The 18,784-nt window shown below is 45.6% G+C and overlaps 1 protein-coding gene across 4 annotated transcripts in view; it reads left to right on the top strand.

Annotated features, from left to right (window-relative positions):
* The first annotated feature begins 233 nt into the window (after positions 1-233).
* The window catches only part of LOC119404471 (uncharacterized), an 87,857-nt gene continuing 69,306 nt past the window's right edge, over positions 234-18,784 (top strand). For 2 of the 4 annotated variants that reach the window (XM_049418887.1, XM_037670974.2), the window contains exons 1-2: positions 234-530; positions 15,866-15,955. In XM_049418887.1, coding sequence (XP_049274844.1) covers positions 354-530; positions 15,866-15,955 — 267 coding nt within the window. In that variant the 5' untranslated portion in view covers positions 234-353. The remainder of the gene's footprint in view (positions 531-15,865; positions 15,956-18,784) is intronic. The other 2 variants (XM_049418890.1, XM_049418888.1) reach the window with 2 other exon arrangements.

Below are 18,784 nucleotides of genomic sequence, written 5' to 3'. Positions count from 1 at the left end.
GGACAGACAGACACCCGGGAAAAAGAAACAGAGAGAAACAAAACACAAGATACAAATAGAGCGAACCGCGCGATCGAGACGGAGAAAATAAAGAAACTCAAGAAGAGGAAGAGGAGGACGACAGCCCAGCAAAACAGCTGCGCGCATCTGCTTGAAACGCAGTCGGAACGCGCTTTTTAAAAGAGAAGAAGGAGAAGAGAAAAAAAAAATAATAAACAGAGCACCACGTGACTCAGTGCGACATATGTGTGCCTAACGGCAAGCGCCGTGCCAGTGGCTTGGGAGCTGACTTCGAAAAAAGACAACCCCTTAACTTCTTGAAACGTTAGCGAGACTACAGTTGGGGAGTCGATATGATGCCCTATCTCCGAAGCGGCGTCGCGACGCTGATGCGACGCGTCTCTCTCGAACCTTTCGCAGAAGACGTCAAGGTAGACGACGAGCCAGCGAACTCGGCCGAGGAGCCCTGGGATCCAGGTACCGGCGTAGCGCCGCCGCCGCCGCCGACGACGCCGCCCTGTGACGAAGCGGTGAGTGAGTGTGCAGACCGGCTCTACCGCGTTTACTCGCGTACTTGCCGCAGCTGCAGTGTGGTCATGTGGTTTATACTCTCAGTCAAATCCTAGCTAGAATACACGCCTGCAGGCAGGAAATCCGGTCAAATTACGGCCGCTGCTAGTCAGTTGGTTAAACGGCTCTGTAGGCGTCTTCCAGAGGAAGCGGCCCAATTCTAAGTGGCCTTCAGAATATCCCTGACGATGCTTAGCCGTGATTATAGGTCAGATTTTTCCTGGCTAGGCACGGCCTGCGCTTACGCATGAGGTCATGTCTGTAGGCGGCCCTGAAACGGTTGCGGAATAAAAAATACATTTTTGACACTGTAACGGCTTTTACGGCCACCTTGCGGCACTAATCATCAGCAGGGTTAACTAGAAGATGAATTTTAATGCATTTATACACAAGTGTGACATGCTCTACAGAGCAGGGGTCTCAAGCTCACCCCAGCTAAGGAGCCACAGTCACGAAACACTTTGCCGATAAGCCAGGATGATGAAGTAGGTTGCAGCGACGGAAAGGGGGGTGGGTGGGGGGAGGGCGGAGGGGTTGCAGTTTGAGCAAAATGTCAGCTACTGTTGCAATTTAAAAGAAGGCATTTTTCATATCTGCTATATGGGTCAGTGTCGAAGGGGCTCAGCGCCAGGTCTCGAGAAACATGCCGATATTGATCGACAGAATGAGCATGGGCGTCCGGAGGGGGTGCAAGGGGGGCAGCTGCCCCCCCCCCCTTGGAATTTTGATAATAATTTTCTATGCAGTAGCAGTAAGCTACACAGCTTGATTAGCACACTCCAGTCCCGCATATCCGCGTGAAACATCATTCAGGATTACCAGCCAACTTTGCACGTTACATACTGATATGGACTAATATTGCCGGTCATGTCACGGCAATGAAACAAAAGCTACCTATGCTGTATGCCCCCCTCCCCCTCCCCCACCCTCTGCTGATGCACCACCCTGGAAAAAGTTCTGCGGACGCCCTTGAGAATGAGTGAAATCAGGACGCCTATACTGAATTGTAGAGTTTTTGTTCTACGGTTACGTTTAAACACATGGTGACCAGATGGGATGCCTCACGAAAAGGATGCTTGAGACCAGACACGTCTGTGTAGCTCATGAACATTCTTATTAAGAAAAAAATGTTTTAAAATGGGACGAAGACAGTCATGTCCGGGCCGGGCCGCTGGTTTACAGCCTCCGCTTCCGATGCCGAAGGCACTGGGTTCAATTCCCAGTACCGCCTGGCACCGACTGGTTTTATATACTGGGGAGAGAGATATTCCCTTGCTGGCACGCTCTGTGTTGTAATAAATTACACTTGTCGTGGTTTTACGTCCCAAAACTATATATATACGGTTACGATTATGAGAGACGCCGTAGTGGAGGAATCCTTAAATTTCGACCACCTGGGGTTCTTTAACGTGCACTTAAATCAAAGTGCATGGGCCTCTATGGCATTTCGCCTTCATCGGAATGCGGCCGCCGCGGCCGGTATTCGACCCCGCGACCTTCGGGCCAGAAGTCAAGCGCCGTAGCAACTAGACCGCCGCGGCGAGCGCGCTCGGTGTTGTGTTTACTCTCCTTTCCACTCTCCTCTTTCCCTCCCCCTCCCCCATTGATGCTGCGCCGTGTTCTTTTATGGGCTGCAGATATAAGAGTATTTCCTACCCTCAAACCCCTATCATACGCCTCGTATTTAACTTGCATATAACGTTTATATGGCACATGTAAGGGGCGTAGCCAGGGAGGAGTGTTTCGGTGTCAGAACACTCCTACAAATTTTCTAAGTGCTGCATACCCCCCTTCCTCTGCCCTCCCCCCCCCCAATCTTCTTTTTCTTCTCAGTCGATGTATTGTTCCTGCCCCGCCACCCTCCGAGAGCTTTCGGCACCTAATGTGGTTTTGCATTACCTCCAGAATCGGAGGCACCTCACCTAGTTTTGCACGGGCCCACCTTTGACCAAGCTACGATGTTATGTGATGACGTCATCATGTGGCGTTTCGTCACGCGTAGTAATTGTGACATCACAACGACGTCATAATGGCGTCGCAAATTTTGGCGATATGTGACGCCATGACATCATGTGCTTACGTCATCACGTGGTGATGATTTTTTGCATCGCTCGTCTTGACGCCGCGGACGGGGGACGCCGGTCAATTTTCGCGTTCGATGAGGCTTCTAAGGCGTTCGCCTTAATAAAGCTTTCTTACTTTTGTTCATGTCACGCGAGGCACGAACTCCATGTTGTCAAAGTAAATGGCTAGCCGAAGTGGAAGGCACGACATCACCCACACATAAGTAGATTTCGAGTTCGAAAGGAAAGCTTTATCAATGGATGCAAAAATGAAAAAGAAGCTATGAAGTGTTTCTCGCAATGGCCTGCCTTTGGTCCCTGGGGGTAAAGGCGGGAATGTAACAGTTCTTGGAATTCAAGCTCAGGGCCTCGGTGCATGCCTACGGCTGTTACTGAAATGACACTGCAGACTAAGCAACTAGACCACTAATACGTTTTGAGGAAGTACAGCAGATAACGTTGGCAAATGGAAAGCATGCTCATTCTGATTATTCGCCCCAGGTAACGTGTCTGAAGAGTGCTATTGAAGCGAATGAGTAAGGCAAGATATATGTTATAGTTTAAATCATCTGCTTAGAGATTACATTCAGTGATGTTAACGCCCACGAAACTCTACGGCTAAGAACGCGGGCACGTTCAGGTTAGTACTTAACACTAGCTCATCTTTATACCTAAAAGAACGTTCTGACTCAAACGTCAGTCATTCTTTAGAACTCTATTCGCCTTGACACTCAGCTCCCTTGCGTAATGTCCGGTCCTCTGATATTCAGTTTTAAGCCTTGAAAGGAACTTCTGCTTCCGTGCTTGCGCTCTATTTCCGTAATTTTGTCCTTCGACTTTTTATTTATTTTTATTTTTATTTTTTGCTTTGTCTCCCCGCTTTTTCATTTCACAGTTTTATTCCTTCAGCAGTTCTGCTTCTTGGTCTAGTTGAAACAGCATGCCGTTTTTCTTTTTTCTTCTTTTTTGCACGTGCTTCATCAAGACAGGGACACAGTGAGGCCCACAGAAAACCACAAACGGAAGTGCGTACCTCACCGTGTCCTTTTGTTCGTCTAGCGCGTCCAAAACATACAGTTTTATTCCCAAATTCGTTGTTTAATTCTTTCCATCATGCACATACTCTTCCTTTGTCGCTTCGTTCCTTCTCGTCACTGCTTTTTTTGTCGCGTCCTTGTTATGTCTCTGACTTGATGCTTCATTTCACGGTTCACCCATACCCTAACTTTCCCCTGATTATCATCCTTACACGTTTGTCTTCCTTTTTTTTTCCTTAATTCATTCTTTTAAACTCATTTTGTTTCGTGCTTTTCACTTCCTTACTTCATTTGTTCTTCTCAGTTTTCTTTCGCTATCTCTTTCTATCCCGAGGATTGTTCAAGATGCATGCGAGCGGGCGCGCAGGTGTCGGTTAGTCGAGAAAACGCGGTACTTTCGAGGCGACGACGTCTCCAAGGTCGCGCACTGTTGACGCGCCGCGTAGCAGTCGCACCTCGCAAGGTGCGCGCTGATGCGAGGTACGAAATCTCGCGTGCACGTCTCACGCTCAGCGAAAGCACAAGCGGCGTAACGCGTGACAGGGTTCGATACGGAGAGGTGATATCAAGGACGCGAGAAGAGTTTATGTCAAAAGGCCCGCTCGTATATACTGGCAACCCTATCACTGCTTTCGTTCGAGAAGTGAATTTCTTTAACTGCGTATACAGGCATCTACCGGTACTTACCTACGGGACAGAAATTTCGAGATTTACGAAAAGGGTTCAACTTAAATTGAGGACGACGCAGCGAGCTATGGAAAGGAAAATGATAGGTGTAACCTTAAAAGAAACAGTCTCACGGTCCTTGCTGCATTTGTCTAACACGACTCGAAGGTGAAAGCCACCGTTTTCTTCTCATTCGATTGCAGTGATTCCCCCCTCCCGATAGCTCGCGTGATTTTGTTTGTAGTGCCTCCGGGATCGGCCCACATTTGACCAAGCGAGGATGTTATGTGACGTTATCATAATGATACCATAATGTCATAGAGGGACGTCATCGCATGACAATTTTTTGCATCCTTCGTGTTGACGCCGACGGCGCCAACAGTCACTATTCGCGTCTGATGAGGCACCTAAGACTTTCGCCTTAATAGAGCAGAGTGGGGCCAAGCAACAAACGCGTGGTAAAGACATTGATTGATTGATTGATTGATTGATTGATTGATTGATTGATTGATTGATTGATTGATTGATTGATTGATTGATTGATTGATTGGAAAACTTTATTCAATAAATAAGACAGATAAGGCTTAGTCGAAATGAGGAAGAAGGAATTGACATGGGCATGTAGTGAGAAGCCAAGATAACTGCTGGTCATTAAAAGTGAAAGACTGCATGATTACAAGAGAAGGCAAGCGTGCGAGGGCGAGGCAGAAGGTTAAGTGGACAGATGAGATTAAGAAGCTTTAGGGGATAACGTGGCCGGCAGCAAGCGCAAGACTGACTTAACTGGCGAAACATGGGAGAGGCCTTTGCCCTGCAGTGGGCATAGTCAGGCTGATAACGATGGCGATGTTCGTACCTGCGAAGGTGCAGCATTCGCAACGCTCGCAGCATTGAAATTCGCGCCACGGAATCAAACGCCCTTGCGCGTGTACTTACACCTATATACTTTGTGCGCAAGGCTTCCTGATTAAACGACTGATCAAGCGTTAACCCCCCCCCCCCCCCAAACGCATAACAAAATACGGCACGGGACATTAACCCAAACACATATCTGCTTGTCATATGTATACAGCTGTAAATCCCATGCAACAGCTGTTTCAGAAACAAGAGTACGTATGCAGTGACCTGCGTGTTGCAATACTCGTACCTATGTGAGAACGTGCGGCACAAAATTAAAACGGAACGCGAGTACTTCTACGGAAATTATTAAACTGAAACAATCTATGGGTAGCAAACTCGGGTTTCAGAAGGAGTTTATATGGGCGAGAATTAAGAAAAAAAAAACATTTTCCGGGCTACTATTGGCAACAAGACCTCCAGTGATGCAGATACATATAAACTGTATATAACTATATACTCATTGCTGAATACACAAGCACAATGACAAATTTTGTAATAAAGTGTATAGCTCATATATGAAGCCTACCGTATATATGCGCTTAATACTACAACTGGTTGGCTAGCACTTGCTAATGTTGCTTGCCTTTTAGCTAACAACCCTTATGAGAATGCGATAAGATAATACATATCAAGCATTAAGACTATCTCGCTGAATTAAATAATACTCAGCACAATATACGCCAGTTCGAGGGAAGTTCGCCGCCAGTATTTGAATATTCAAGCTCAGCTGGGTGATGCGGTCGAATTTCACAAATTGAAAGCGACTCGATGCACCGAGGTGCGCCGTAAGAAATAAGTGCGCCGGTTAGGTAAACGACCCGCGTATAACCGGTACATGAGGTACACTGACGTTTGTACCCTTTTTTCGTGCGTGTATGTCTAACCTTCTACCTGTACATTTAAGAAAATAAATCGCTACAACTATAGCCCAATCATCCACCCTGTACAGTTATTTTATTTATTTATTTATTTATTTATTTATTTATTTATTTATTTATTTATTTATTTATTTATTTATTTATTTATTTATTGAATACCGCAAACACGTTTCCAAGCAGGGTGGGTGACAAAGGGTACATACAATGAAAACACGCTTGACAATCAATATTTAATACGTAATAAAAAAAGAATGCCGGTTATAATAAACTACAAAAAGAACGCTAACTAGTATATGTATACCATCTGAATTTTCCTTAGTCAAACAAGGCACGCACAAAATGCAGAAACGGCAAGTGCGCTTTCAAACGTCATTTTTTTTTCCTAACAAATTCTTTAGGATACTGCCGTTGTTTTGTTATTTTTTTCTACCTGCCGACGTCATGTGCCCGCCGATGTAGTGCCCGATAACCCTGCGATATTTTGTATCCTTATACTTATAAATAAAGAGATAAATGAAGCTTTTTCATAAATAAGTTCTGCGGAAGTGCGCAAAATGGGGTTAAGTTCGAGAAAGGGAAATCGGGGATCACGAGATCCTGCATCACGAAGCCACACAAGGCAAACCCAACGAATTTCTCAACAGAAGAGCTTCGCATGCATGCCATGCCTGTTCAGTACGTGATCGAACCCACGACCAACGCCTTAGCGGAGCGGCCGTTCTGCCAACTGAACTATATATCACGATGATGTTATAGTCTGGTACACCGCAGACTTAGATGAAATACAGTGTTTTTATATCACATCGACATCTTCAGCTACTTTTTAAGTTTCCGATCTTGCTTAACTGTTAATAACTTAATCGTCTCAGCATCTGCCTCGAAGAAAATTACGCCTACATCCCTTACGTCATTTTTTCATCGGAAATCTTTTTAGAGAAAATTTGCAGAGGGACAAATTTTTGCTTTCGTGAACAGAATTTAGTTTTTGCTTGCTGAAAAGTTGACATTTCATCCGTAGAATTGTAAAACGAGCTCGAATTAGCAAACTTTAAGGAAGTTTCCAGAAAGTGGCCAGGCACGCCGTAAAGTGCGTTGCAAACACATTTCTATTTCGGCGACATTGGCACCTTTAGCGTGCCCCAGAAACCATAAGCACGCGAGCGTTCGCTCAATGTAGAAAATTACGCCACAGTCCCCTTCCCGCCGCATGCTTCGCATAACATCGATTCCCACGGTACGTGGGATCTGCCGAATTGGTCTAGTGCATATTCCGTCATTGATATACTTTTTACACCAGAGATTGTTACCCAATATCACCCAGTATTTTTATTCGACTAAATAGCGGTACGCGTCACGCAAACTGTCCGACTTTTCTGAAAATTTCCGTCTCAAATGTATGATAGCTGGTGTGGTTTATATTTCAGCCGCTGCGATGACCTAGTGGTTACAGTGCTTGGCTGCTGACCCAAAAGATCTGGGTTCGATCCCAGCCGCAGCGGCCGCATTTCGAGGGAAGTGAAATGCTGTATAGGCCCGTGTACTGTGCGATTTCAGTGCATGTTAAAGAGCCCCGGGTGACGGAAATTATCCGGAGACCTTCACTACGGCGTGCCCCTGAGTCGATTTGGGACGTCAAACCTCACAAACAAACCTTGTCTATATTGTCACGTGGTTGTAACGGTGAAGCAAGCAGAACACCAGCAGGTAAGGATTAAACACTTTATTGGGCGAAATTGTGCCCAGAAAGAAAGTGACACACTCGGTGCAACGGTATAGCCTCGAGCACAATCGTCAATCTTCGGTAATCTGATCAGCGGTAAAGCGCGTCGGCATTTACACATGTCGCATCGAAGATTCCAGCGTTGTCGTTGCTGACCGCGTTAGTTCCAGAGTATAAACTCTATTGTTCGCGCTCTGGGCGCAATCCTATCGGAAGGTTCTAAAATAATCGGGAAAGCTCCCGGCTGAGGCTTTATTTTTTTTATACCTCACAATAAAGAATGTCATTCGGGCGCGGTCAGCGCAAGGCATGGTTACACGTGTAACGGGCCGTTTACTTAAAACTATAGAAAAAGAAGCGCGCGTGGCCATGTTTTTCCTCACTAAAGCCTTCGCCTCCGTATTAAGCTTTGAATTTTTATTCACGATGACTCACTAATGGCTTCTGAAACTCAACTTAGTTTCTCATAGAGTGCTCTGCTTTAAGAGAACAAAAGAATATAGAAATACGTGTATCGATCATAAAACCAACACAATGTAAAGGCAAAAGGTCAGAGGCAACAAAATGAAGGACGACTCAACTCGGAAGAAACCGAATGTGCTGCAGCGCGATTGTGCGGCATGGCTGCGTCAGCGTAGGCATCGCTGAGTCATGCTCATTTAAACAATAGCCGATTGTGCTGCAGTCTGAAGCGCGACGTGCACTGGCCCTGCGTCGGCGGCTTTGTAGAGAAATCGCGCTGCGAATAGGGGCTCCAGTGCGAAATGCATCGGCACGATAACGCGTATATAACACTGCGTCTTCGTAAAGCCCCTTTGGCGAAAATGCGCCGTTTAATGTAGAAGCGTTTTCTTTTAAAGGGACACTAAAGTGAAACAATAAACCGGCTTAGGTTGATAAACTGTATTCTGAGCAGGGTGTCGGAACGAAATGTCTTTTTTTCGTTTCGGGCTTAGTTTCATTCAACCGCCATAAGTTCCGTTCCGTTTCTGTTCCGGAACGGAAAAAAAAAGAGCAAATGTTCCGTAACAGTTCGTAATGGTTTTTATTTGTATGCAAACATTTGAAGTTAAAGTAACGATAAAAACGTAAGATTTGTGGTGCAGTTATTTGCCCTCCTCTTAAGAGGACGCCAAATAGAAAAAAAAAACGATTTTTCTAGTGTTAGTACATTACTCTTTCACGATAACGAAAACCTCACACTTGCCGCGAGAAGACGTTTCGTATAAGCAAAAAAAAACTAGCCAAAAGAAAATTCGGGTGGCAAAGCCACCTTGAAGTTTTCGCAACAGGATAGAAGGTTGGGCTACTGGTACTAGCCCAACATTTCTTTTCGCGCCACTAGCCGTGACGTCATGGATTTTGGCGGCGTCTACAGGCCGTACGTAGCTCTTAATAGGTAAAAATTGAGTACATTGTCTTCTAAGGGAGCCAGAGACTTAACATACCAGGTCTCTGAAAATTTCGTTGAGCGAATGTGGGCCAAAATACGGAAAAATTAACACTTTAAAATCCGTCACGTCGCCATCGGAAGTTTAGGCGGGAAACTTAAATATGAAGCTTTTGACATAGATTTTTCTTATCTATTAATAAGCCTACGACGGTGAAATTAGCGACGCTACGGCTTTCAGAGTATAATTTATCGGCCTAAACCAATTTACTGTTTCACTTTATTGTCCCTTTATGCACGTGGGCAGGGGTAAAACACGTTGTTCCCACGTTATTGAGAGGAGCGCAAGTAACTGCACCATGAATTCCTACCAACTAGCGCAAACCAGCACACATCTAAGCTATGGTATTTAATTTTCTCAAAAGTGAATTACAAATTTTTTGAGCAGGCTCACTGCTTTGTGTCAAGGGAGTGAGCATGATCTAAGAAGCAGCTCGCCATCGCGTGTACTCTCTGATATGCGAGACCGCTGTTCTGATAAAACAAACTTCAGCGCCCAGAATGCCCTGTGCACATCTTTACTTTGGAATTCCTGCCTGAGACGCGCTAATACTGTACCCTGAGATACGCATTATTGCTCACGTTGCATGGAATTGCGTGCTCACGTTGCATGCACGTTGCATCCGTTGTTCCGGATCGCCAAGTTCTCCCGTGAACCGAAAAACAATTAAAAACGTTTCGGTTTCACTCCGGAACGAAATAACAGATAACGTTTCGGTTGCGTTTTCGTTCTGGTCAAAAATATCGTTTTTTTCTTTTAGTATTTAGTTTTTGGTTTTCGTTCCCTTCCGACACACTGATTCTGAGAACTCTGATGTCGCTAATTTCACCATCATATGTTTATCAATAGAGGAGGAAATCGAAGTGAAAGTTTCATCTTTAAATCTCGCGCCTAAATCTCCGCACGTGACGTCATGGATTTCAAAGAGTATATTTTTTTGTATTTTGGCAACTATGCATCATGATATTTGCGGAAACTTCGTGTTTTAGGACAATGTACTTCATTGTTACCGATTAGTATTTGTGTATAACCGTATAACTATAGTAGACGCCTTCAAAATTTATGACGTCACGACGTATAGCGCGGGAATCTGAAGGTGGCGTCGTCTTCTTGCGGTAAGAGTGGTGTTTTCGGTATTGTGAAATTGTAGTTTACTAATACGCGAAAAAAATTTTTTTTTCTCTTTAGCGGCCCTTTACAGGAACACTAAAGGCAAATAACAATTTATGTCCTAGTGAAAGGTCAATGTTCGAGAACGTCCTAAACGTCAATATTATCAACAGGAGCGCTCTACTAATTGAGAAATTAAGGTAAATGCAGGACACGGTATGCGCCACCAGTGGGACATTTTGGAATGAGCCCAATGACGTCAAGAGTCCTGAGTACAATTAATCACTAGCGCTCAAACTACTTATAATTAAAAAATAACATTCGGTGCATTACAAGACGTAATAAAATGCTGCTCATGCGTTTCTCTTTGATTCAGGGAAAAAAGAACTTGGCATTACCATGGCGAACGGCGCGGGTGGTTCAAAAGTTCCGTTTTCACCGGGATGCGCTCCGCTGACGCGGTCGCATCTCTGGTAGCTTCCGCTAGCGTAGTCGCATTCTCGTGGCTGTTTTCGTGAACCGTCCCTCTCCGCGCCTCAAAGCCAAATGAGTCGCCATGCGCCTTCTGCACGACTACTCGGAGGGGATGAACATTGGTACGACGCGGATCACACAAGTGAAGGCGGCGCCAGAGATTTCATGGGCCGATCGTGTCGCATGTCGGCGGCAAGGCGCACGAGCGGCGTAAACAGAGGCTCACCAAACGGCGCCCGCACAAATACACACACGCACATGGGGCGCACGCATTCCCGCACCGACGGCCGGATCGCATGCATGCAGCTTCCCGACTCTACACAGCAGTGTCTGAGTATCAAGCGCTTCCGTGGTAAACATCGCATTACAATGCAAGCAGCAGCTTCCAGCAAAACAAGGATAACAGGAAGTATTCTCAATTGCGTTTCCGGTGGAGGTGCAATGTTTCCAGATAACGGAAGGTGTTGGCGTAGCATTCGTTAAAAGCGGCATTGGGCGTCACGCGTCCTTGAGAGGCGGGTGGTTTGAATTGCGCTAACAGTATGCGGACCACTAAAGCGTGATTTTCTTCACTAAGCATTTCCTTGACACGAAACAAACACTACGACATTTCTGGAATGGTATTTGAAATGCCCACGCCGAATGGTATTTTGCCTTTAGTGTCCCTTTAAGCAGTCATGACACCCATTTTGAACCCAAGAATATGTGTGCGACAGATTTGTGTCGACACGCACACATGACCTATACAAAGTATGAAAGTTTAATATAGCCTAGAACATATACTCAATTTTAAATGAGTTGCTATGCTCATGCCTGGTTGATCACGCTGCCAGATGGCACCACCGATTCAACCAATCACGTGTGCGGTTCCTGTAATGACGTAATCCACAAACGCTCTGAGAAATGTGCGCACAAAGCGAATCTATCTAATCTACACAGATCCCTACCGGATGCCGTACGGGACAGCATGCACAGCAACAGTAGTAGATGTGATACATTTAGAGCAAAATAATAGAATGCGCGGAGTTGTCTCTCATGAACAATACTAGCATGAGGATTTTCAGTAGGCATTAGAGACCTTTATTACAGATGGAAACTCACTGCGTGGGCTAACCGGCTTCACGGCAGTCTTAGCCACTGCTGCTTCTATGCATAGATGACCTTGTTACACCCCAATGAGTAACATTCTCAGGTATTACTCTTCTCTTACTCCTTAGACCGACCACAGAAGACGTCGTTTGGATGCAGTGGCCCGTTTATTACCGTCGACGTAACCAGACACTCCCCTTGTCTGACCTTGCTCGCGTAGACATCTGTCCTAAAATGGCACGCTGAGGCACAAAGAAAGAAGGTAGAAGGAACTAGAGACGTTGCGAACGTACGTCAAAACACGCCGACGTCAAGGTCTAGCAGCGCGCGAGCAAACGCTGCCGTGTCACGTATTCTTTTTTTTTTTCTCCGCCTCGCGAAGTTGGTCGTTCGTCTCTGTTTGCACGTTTCTCGGGGGAGAAAATATGTCCCGAGGAAAAACCGTGCGTTTGTATAACGACTGTGTTTGGGCTTCGTGGATCCTGGGTGTTTCAGAAAGCTCTTGGCTGGCGACGCTTCGGAATACGCCGCCCCCTCGGTGCCACGCCCAGAGATGTTCGGAAAAACCTGTACCAAAGTAGAGGCCTTTTGTGTCGTTTAGTTGCGCTAGAACTGTGCGCTAAACGGCAGCACATGTACTCCGAAAAACAATAGAATACACGCCAACGTTTTTATCCGATCGTGAGAGGAAAACGAGCTCGTCCACGTTCGAGATCATAGGCGTGCAAATAGTTCTCCATTAGGGCGCGGCGAAGACTCATCGCAGCGCCTAGATCTCAGAGCCGTTTCATAGGTATAAGTGGCGCTCATACACCCATGAAGCCGCAAGGAGTCCACATACGTCAAATCGACGGCACTTAAAGGAGTAATGACACGATTTTGAAGTGCAGCAAAACGGACGTTTTTGGTTTCCTTGGCATGTAGTGTTAACGCTCTCCCCACACCGCATCCGGGAAACACGTATAAATATTTAAGTTTGATTTTAAAGTTTTCATCTCCCAGCATCTGCAAGGCAGCTTCACCGCATGGAGAGCCCTATGACGTTTCAAGTCGGCTCACTTGGTTTGCGAAGTCTGGGTTCTGCATGCAGCCTAAACTACAGAAATCGCTGTCGGAGGCGCTGGACGACAGTTCACTCATCATGAACCACGTTCGACTGACAGCAAAGAACAGCAGGTGCATATTTCGTGGGTTGCAGTCTGCCCGTGACGTCACGGGCAGACTTGACACGTCACTATGAAGCCGCCCTCTCGAAACGGAAACTGCTGGTTGAAAGAAGCGGTATTAAAAATATATGCAATGCATCCCCAGGCACCACGACACTCTTTTTAGGGTTCTCGACACCCGTGCTTTCATTTAGAGCAACAACCCGAAAAATTTTTAAATTCATGTCAGAACTCCTTTAACAACACAGTTGCTCAATTCGTATACTGTATACTCGGCGACAACTTTTCCGTGAATTACTATTTAATTTTTATTTTCCAATTTTCAGAGTTACCTAGCTCGAATAAACAAAGCTTTCTTCATTACGAAAATAAAAGATGTATGGGAAACAGTTGGTTGAAAAAAAATATTGCACATTTTAAATTATTTTCTCTTTTTTCGTTTCCTGGATAGCAACGTCTATGCTGGGGTAACGTACCGTCAGCCTGAAATGTCGACGAAGGCTGAGAGCAAGCAAAACCGAAATTGGAACTCAAATCGGCTGCAAGCTGCCGGATTACATGGGTAGTAGCACAAATGTGCGTATGCCCCGCTTCCGTAGCCTTCGCGCCACTGCCAAGATAAGTTGTCGGCGAGTGCAGTAACATTCAAGAGAACGGACTTTTGGGCTAGTTGGTTTGTCACGTTCATTGAAGCCATAGCGCTGATAAGACAAGGACCACAGAAAGAGGACGGGACATGCGCTTTCAATACGGCAATTCATTCAACCTCAGTACCGTTAGTAATGGGAAAAGATTGGAATTATTTGTTTGAATACTTTTGTCCGGGCCTCACGTCGTCGAGACAAAGCACCTGCAGAGTCGCGCGTTTCGGTACCCCAAAGAGCGGAATCGTGGAACTTCTCAGTCACGTGACCCTAACAGAAACGTCCTGCATGACGCTTAATCAGTTTTGACTAGGACTGCATCAAAACCAATCTCATTCTTTCGGCAGTGACATGTTCATTTTATACCGGGAAAAAATAGAGAACACTCTTCCCTTAAAGGGACACTAAAGGCAAATATTAACTTGACGTTTATAGTTGAAATAGCGGTCCAGAAACCTCGTAGTGCTACTTTTGTGCCATGGAATTCTTATTTTGAAATAAAATCACGTTTTAGTGGTCCGCATCGCGTTAGCGCACTTCAAATCACCCGCCTGAAATCAGTCTTTCATACGTCACTGCTGCCATGCCCAACGTTGCCCGCCTTTACTGCGCGGCGGCGTGCATTGGCGGCGTGCGCCATTCGGGCATCCGGCAACATCACATGCATGCGGCATTTTGTCGAACTTTCTGTCAGAGCGACTTTCACGAGCGCGCAAAACACACGCGGCAGTACGCGATACCGAAACTACCACCGAGACGCGACCGCGTGAGCGAAGCAGGGCGCCGTGGTAGCCGTGGGAAGCGCAGTTCGGCGAAAACGGAACTTTTGAACCACGCGCGCCGTTCCCTATGGCAACGCCAAAGAGGTTCTTTTTTCCATGAATCAAACAGAAACGAACGAGCAGCATTTTATTACGTCTCTTGATGCACGGAAAGGTCTTTTTTTATTGCTGCTAGTTTGATTACTAGCGATTAATAGTAGGCAAACTCTCACCGTCATCGGAATCATTTTCAAAATGTGCCGCTCGTGGAGCTCATCATGTGATACATTTAGCTTAATTTCTCGGTAAGCAGGGCACTGCTCTTGATAATATTGCCGTTTTAGACGTTGTCATACATCGAGCTTTCACTATGACATAAATTGTTATTTGCCTTTACTGTCCCTTTAATAATGAAAACCAGCAGACAATGAAGCCAAGGTAGGTATAGGAGATGTTAATTGTACTGTTTTCAGTGTATTGCAGTAATTGGGATATAGATGTGAAGAAAGTAAAGTGGACGAAAAGACAACTTGCCGCAGACAGAGACCGGACCTGCAACCTTCTGATTACGTGCCTGATGCTCTTACCAATTGAGCTACGGCGGCGGTGGTACCCTCGTCCACTTTGTGGGGTATTTATGTGCATGCAAACCTGGAAGTGTCGCCGCCGTAGCTCAAATGGTAAGAGCACGGGGTACATTCCTTGGCTTCATAGTCTGCTGCAGGCCCGTAGCCAGGGGATGGCACCACCCCTGGTGATGTAGGTGTTCTTACCAAAAATAAATAATAAAAATGCGTGTTTTTCTAAAAAAGTCAAGGTTTTCAGCAAGTGCCCCCCCCCCCCCGAAAAAAATTCCTGGCTACTGGCCTGGCGTCGGCATTCATACATGTACCATCGAAGGCTCCAGCGTTATCGCTATAGTGGCCGCGTAACTTCCAGAATAAACTCTAATGTTCGCGTTGTGCGCGTAATCTCATCTGAAGGTTTAAAATAATCTGGAATGTTCCCAGTCATTTGAGCGCGGTTTGCGCAAGGCAGTAGTTACACGTGTAATGGGCCGGTAACGTAAGAAATAGAAAGATACGGGCGCGTGTGGCTTCATCAGGAGCTTATTCAACCATTCACTCGACACCACTTTTCACGGAAATGCCGCTCGGCTGGAGCTCGACTGGAGCATGGCCAATCTAATAACGTCACCGGAATATGCATGCACGCGTGGTGTTTACCTGTCTGAGAATGGAAACCAACTGAGGAAGTCCGGGCCGGAAGTGGCCGTTGTTTCCGCCTCGCTCGTCCGACTGAAACGCGGAAGTGCTCTTTTGATTTTTCGACGCAGGCTGACAACTGCAGCGTGGATGGCGAGGCAACCGACAGCGTTTCGGTGGCCAGCGAAACTACCGAGACGGAGACCCGCCCACCTAGAACGGTGAGTGGCCACGAACTTTTCTTCAAGTCTCGCTGGCTGTTATTTAGATCACTAAAGTGAACCTTTATTTCATTGTACACTATACGTTATTTCATTTGACTCTAATAACTGGTTCTCCTATTAGCTGCTCAGGTGTTGTAAAGCATCATGCTGAGCTCGAGGACGTAATAATAATAATAATAATAATAATAATAATAATAATAATAATAATAATAATAATAATAATAATAATAATAATAATAATAATAATAATAATAATAATAATAATAATAATAATAATAATAATAATAATAATGATAATAATAATAATAATAATAATAATAATAATAATAACTTTACTTCAGCAACAACAGGAAGGAATACAACACTCGTGATGTTACAGGGTGCTATCAAAAAGCCTGTAATGGCTTGACAAAGGCCAGCGCCCCGTTTACAAAGCAATGCAAAGCAAAACAGCAGTGGACAAAAATTAAGTTGCAATAAGGAAAAACCTATAAACATTGCGACGGGGCTTTAGGTAGAAATCAATGCACATTTAGATGACAGGACTAAAAATGCTAGAGGCAGAATTGCACTTGTAGATTACAACTTCAGCAGTTATAGTAGGCTATTGAATTGCTTGGTTTAACGTAATAACGGAGCCTGTGAGCCTGTGGCAACAAGCGTGTTTCATGCCCGGCCATGGCGGCTGTATTTCTATGGGGCCAAAATGCAAGAACACCGAACCGTCTGGAAATCGGCCCGTATTTGAATCAAGCTTGCAAAATAGTTACTGCGCATGCGTGAGCAGGTATGTTTTCCACCAGAACAGCCTCCACGAAAGACCAACAGACAAACTATATATCTTTTGTTTCCCTTCAACCAATAATCCCTGTCCCTGGTATCGTTTCTCCCTTTCGCTCTTACAAGATGAAACTTTCAATGAGGCATGACATTCCTGCAGCGTGTTTTCAAAACCCTATGTGGAGGTCCCGCAACTTCGCTGGAATGTGGTGGGCTGGACCAATGGGTGAACGCGCTTTAGAGCGAGAAACGCAGTCTTGGAAAGAGAGCGTTTTCGCCGGGAAAAAACAATTTTTTTTTTGTACGATTGCTATGTGGTTTCTCGTTTGGGAAGACTTCCACGAGAAATTCCGCAATATGATTCGTTAGAATGGGTGGGTACCAGTTCAACACCTGCAAGCAGCCGAAATAAAAGGCTACGGAGAGCGAAGGGTCGCGCCAACCGATGCGACGTGCGTTCGGCATGTCAAGCTCCATCAGCGAGCATGCAGCGGGATCACGAAACTGCCAGGGATGAGCCGTTCTTGAGAAGATGCCATTGACCTATTCGCGTATCAATGCTATGAAATTGCTTAGTCATGTGTTCCCCTTTCCCTCTCTATTCTCGAGCTTCGCTCCACGCCATGTTTGCTCAGCCGTGCTTCCAAGAAGGCCTGCATAAATAACGTGCTTTTTTCACCTTCAACCTCTAGACACACACTCCTCCCCCCCCTCCCCCCCCCCCAAACTTCACTCTTCCCAGCACTGGTACCGTTCTACAATGGGACCATAGCATTAGAACGGCTTCTGACCTCCTGATTGACCAGCAAGTACCACTTTCTATATGGTGACGTGGTGAAGACCAACGGTAGGGTGGGACAGCGGGTAGATACGACAGCCCCCGTAATCATTAGCCGTGAGTTACCAAAAATAGTTCTGTAAACGAATGTCCCATTATACGCTGCAAAAATGCGAATACGCCCTTTACTGTTCATCCAACCTTGACTGCTGCCGGTAGCGACCTTCGTGTGACATCCTGTTAGCGTAGGATAGCAGCACTCCGAGCCACTTTCCCGACTCCGAGAGATCCCAGGCCCCGAACTCCATCGCTGTAACGTCACGTCTGGGATGAATTTAGAGGGAAATTTTAAAAAGTACTTATATCAGTCTGCAATATAAATTAGATTATTTTGTAATAATGATGCATGATATTCGACTGCATTCAACAGATTTCTATTAAGAGCAAAAAAAAAAACTAAAGGAAAAAAAGTTTTCCATGGGCGCGTGCAGCGAGACTCGGGAGATTTTGCATTCATTAGGCCGTAATAGCTGCCAATGATTTTTGTTTTTCGTACACATTATGCGCAGTGTAGTTTGTACTGAATCACCTGCACGTTTCACACACGTTTGTTTATGCTACATGTCTCGCTCATTAATTTGCTTTACCATAGCTCGCATCTGTATGTACCTTACGGAGTACAGGCCCCCGTCAGAGCATATACCTTCCAAATTATAGCCTGTCATCGACATGTCTAAATTAAATGGATTTTCCTAAAGCTTTTATTGAAGCGAACCTGTTAAGGAGTGTACATAAACGCGAATTTTATTAACGACAATTTATCTCTTTACGAAGAACACAGGCACCTCTCAACAAGTGGACTACCATGATAATTTCTACCACCTCAGGTTGTTTAACGTGCACTGATATCGCACAGTCCACGAGCCTCCAGGATTTCGCCTCCATCGAAATGCGACCGTCGCGGCCGGAATCGAACCCGGGTCTTAGGGACAGTTATCAATGAACCACCGCGGAGATTTAGAACAATGAAAAAACTTCCAATCATGGAGTACGTTTCCAACGCACAGTTCTGAGAGACCGACTACGGAAACATTTCGCGAATAGAGTTCCGTTTTCATGACGCAACATGCGTATAGGACGATTGCGAATTCTTTGTGTATTCGGAACAGCTGGCAAATACGCACACAGTCGCCGCAACTAAACAGGTAAACAAACGACTGACACGGTGTTCCCGTTTTCTGCCATCAGTTGTTCGACGGGAGTGTCAC

Source organism: Rhipicephalus sanguineus, chromosome 9, assembly GCF_013339695.2.
Source record: "Rhipicephalus sanguineus isolate Rsan-2018 chromosome 9, BIME_Rsan_1.4, whole genome shotgun sequence".
Classification (NCBI taxonomy): Eukaryota; Metazoa; Arthropoda; class Arachnida; order Ixodida; family Ixodidae; genus Rhipicephalus; species Rhipicephalus sanguineus.
Note: the sequence above shows the minus strand (reverse complement) of the source record. Positions and strands in the feature narration are given on the sequence as shown.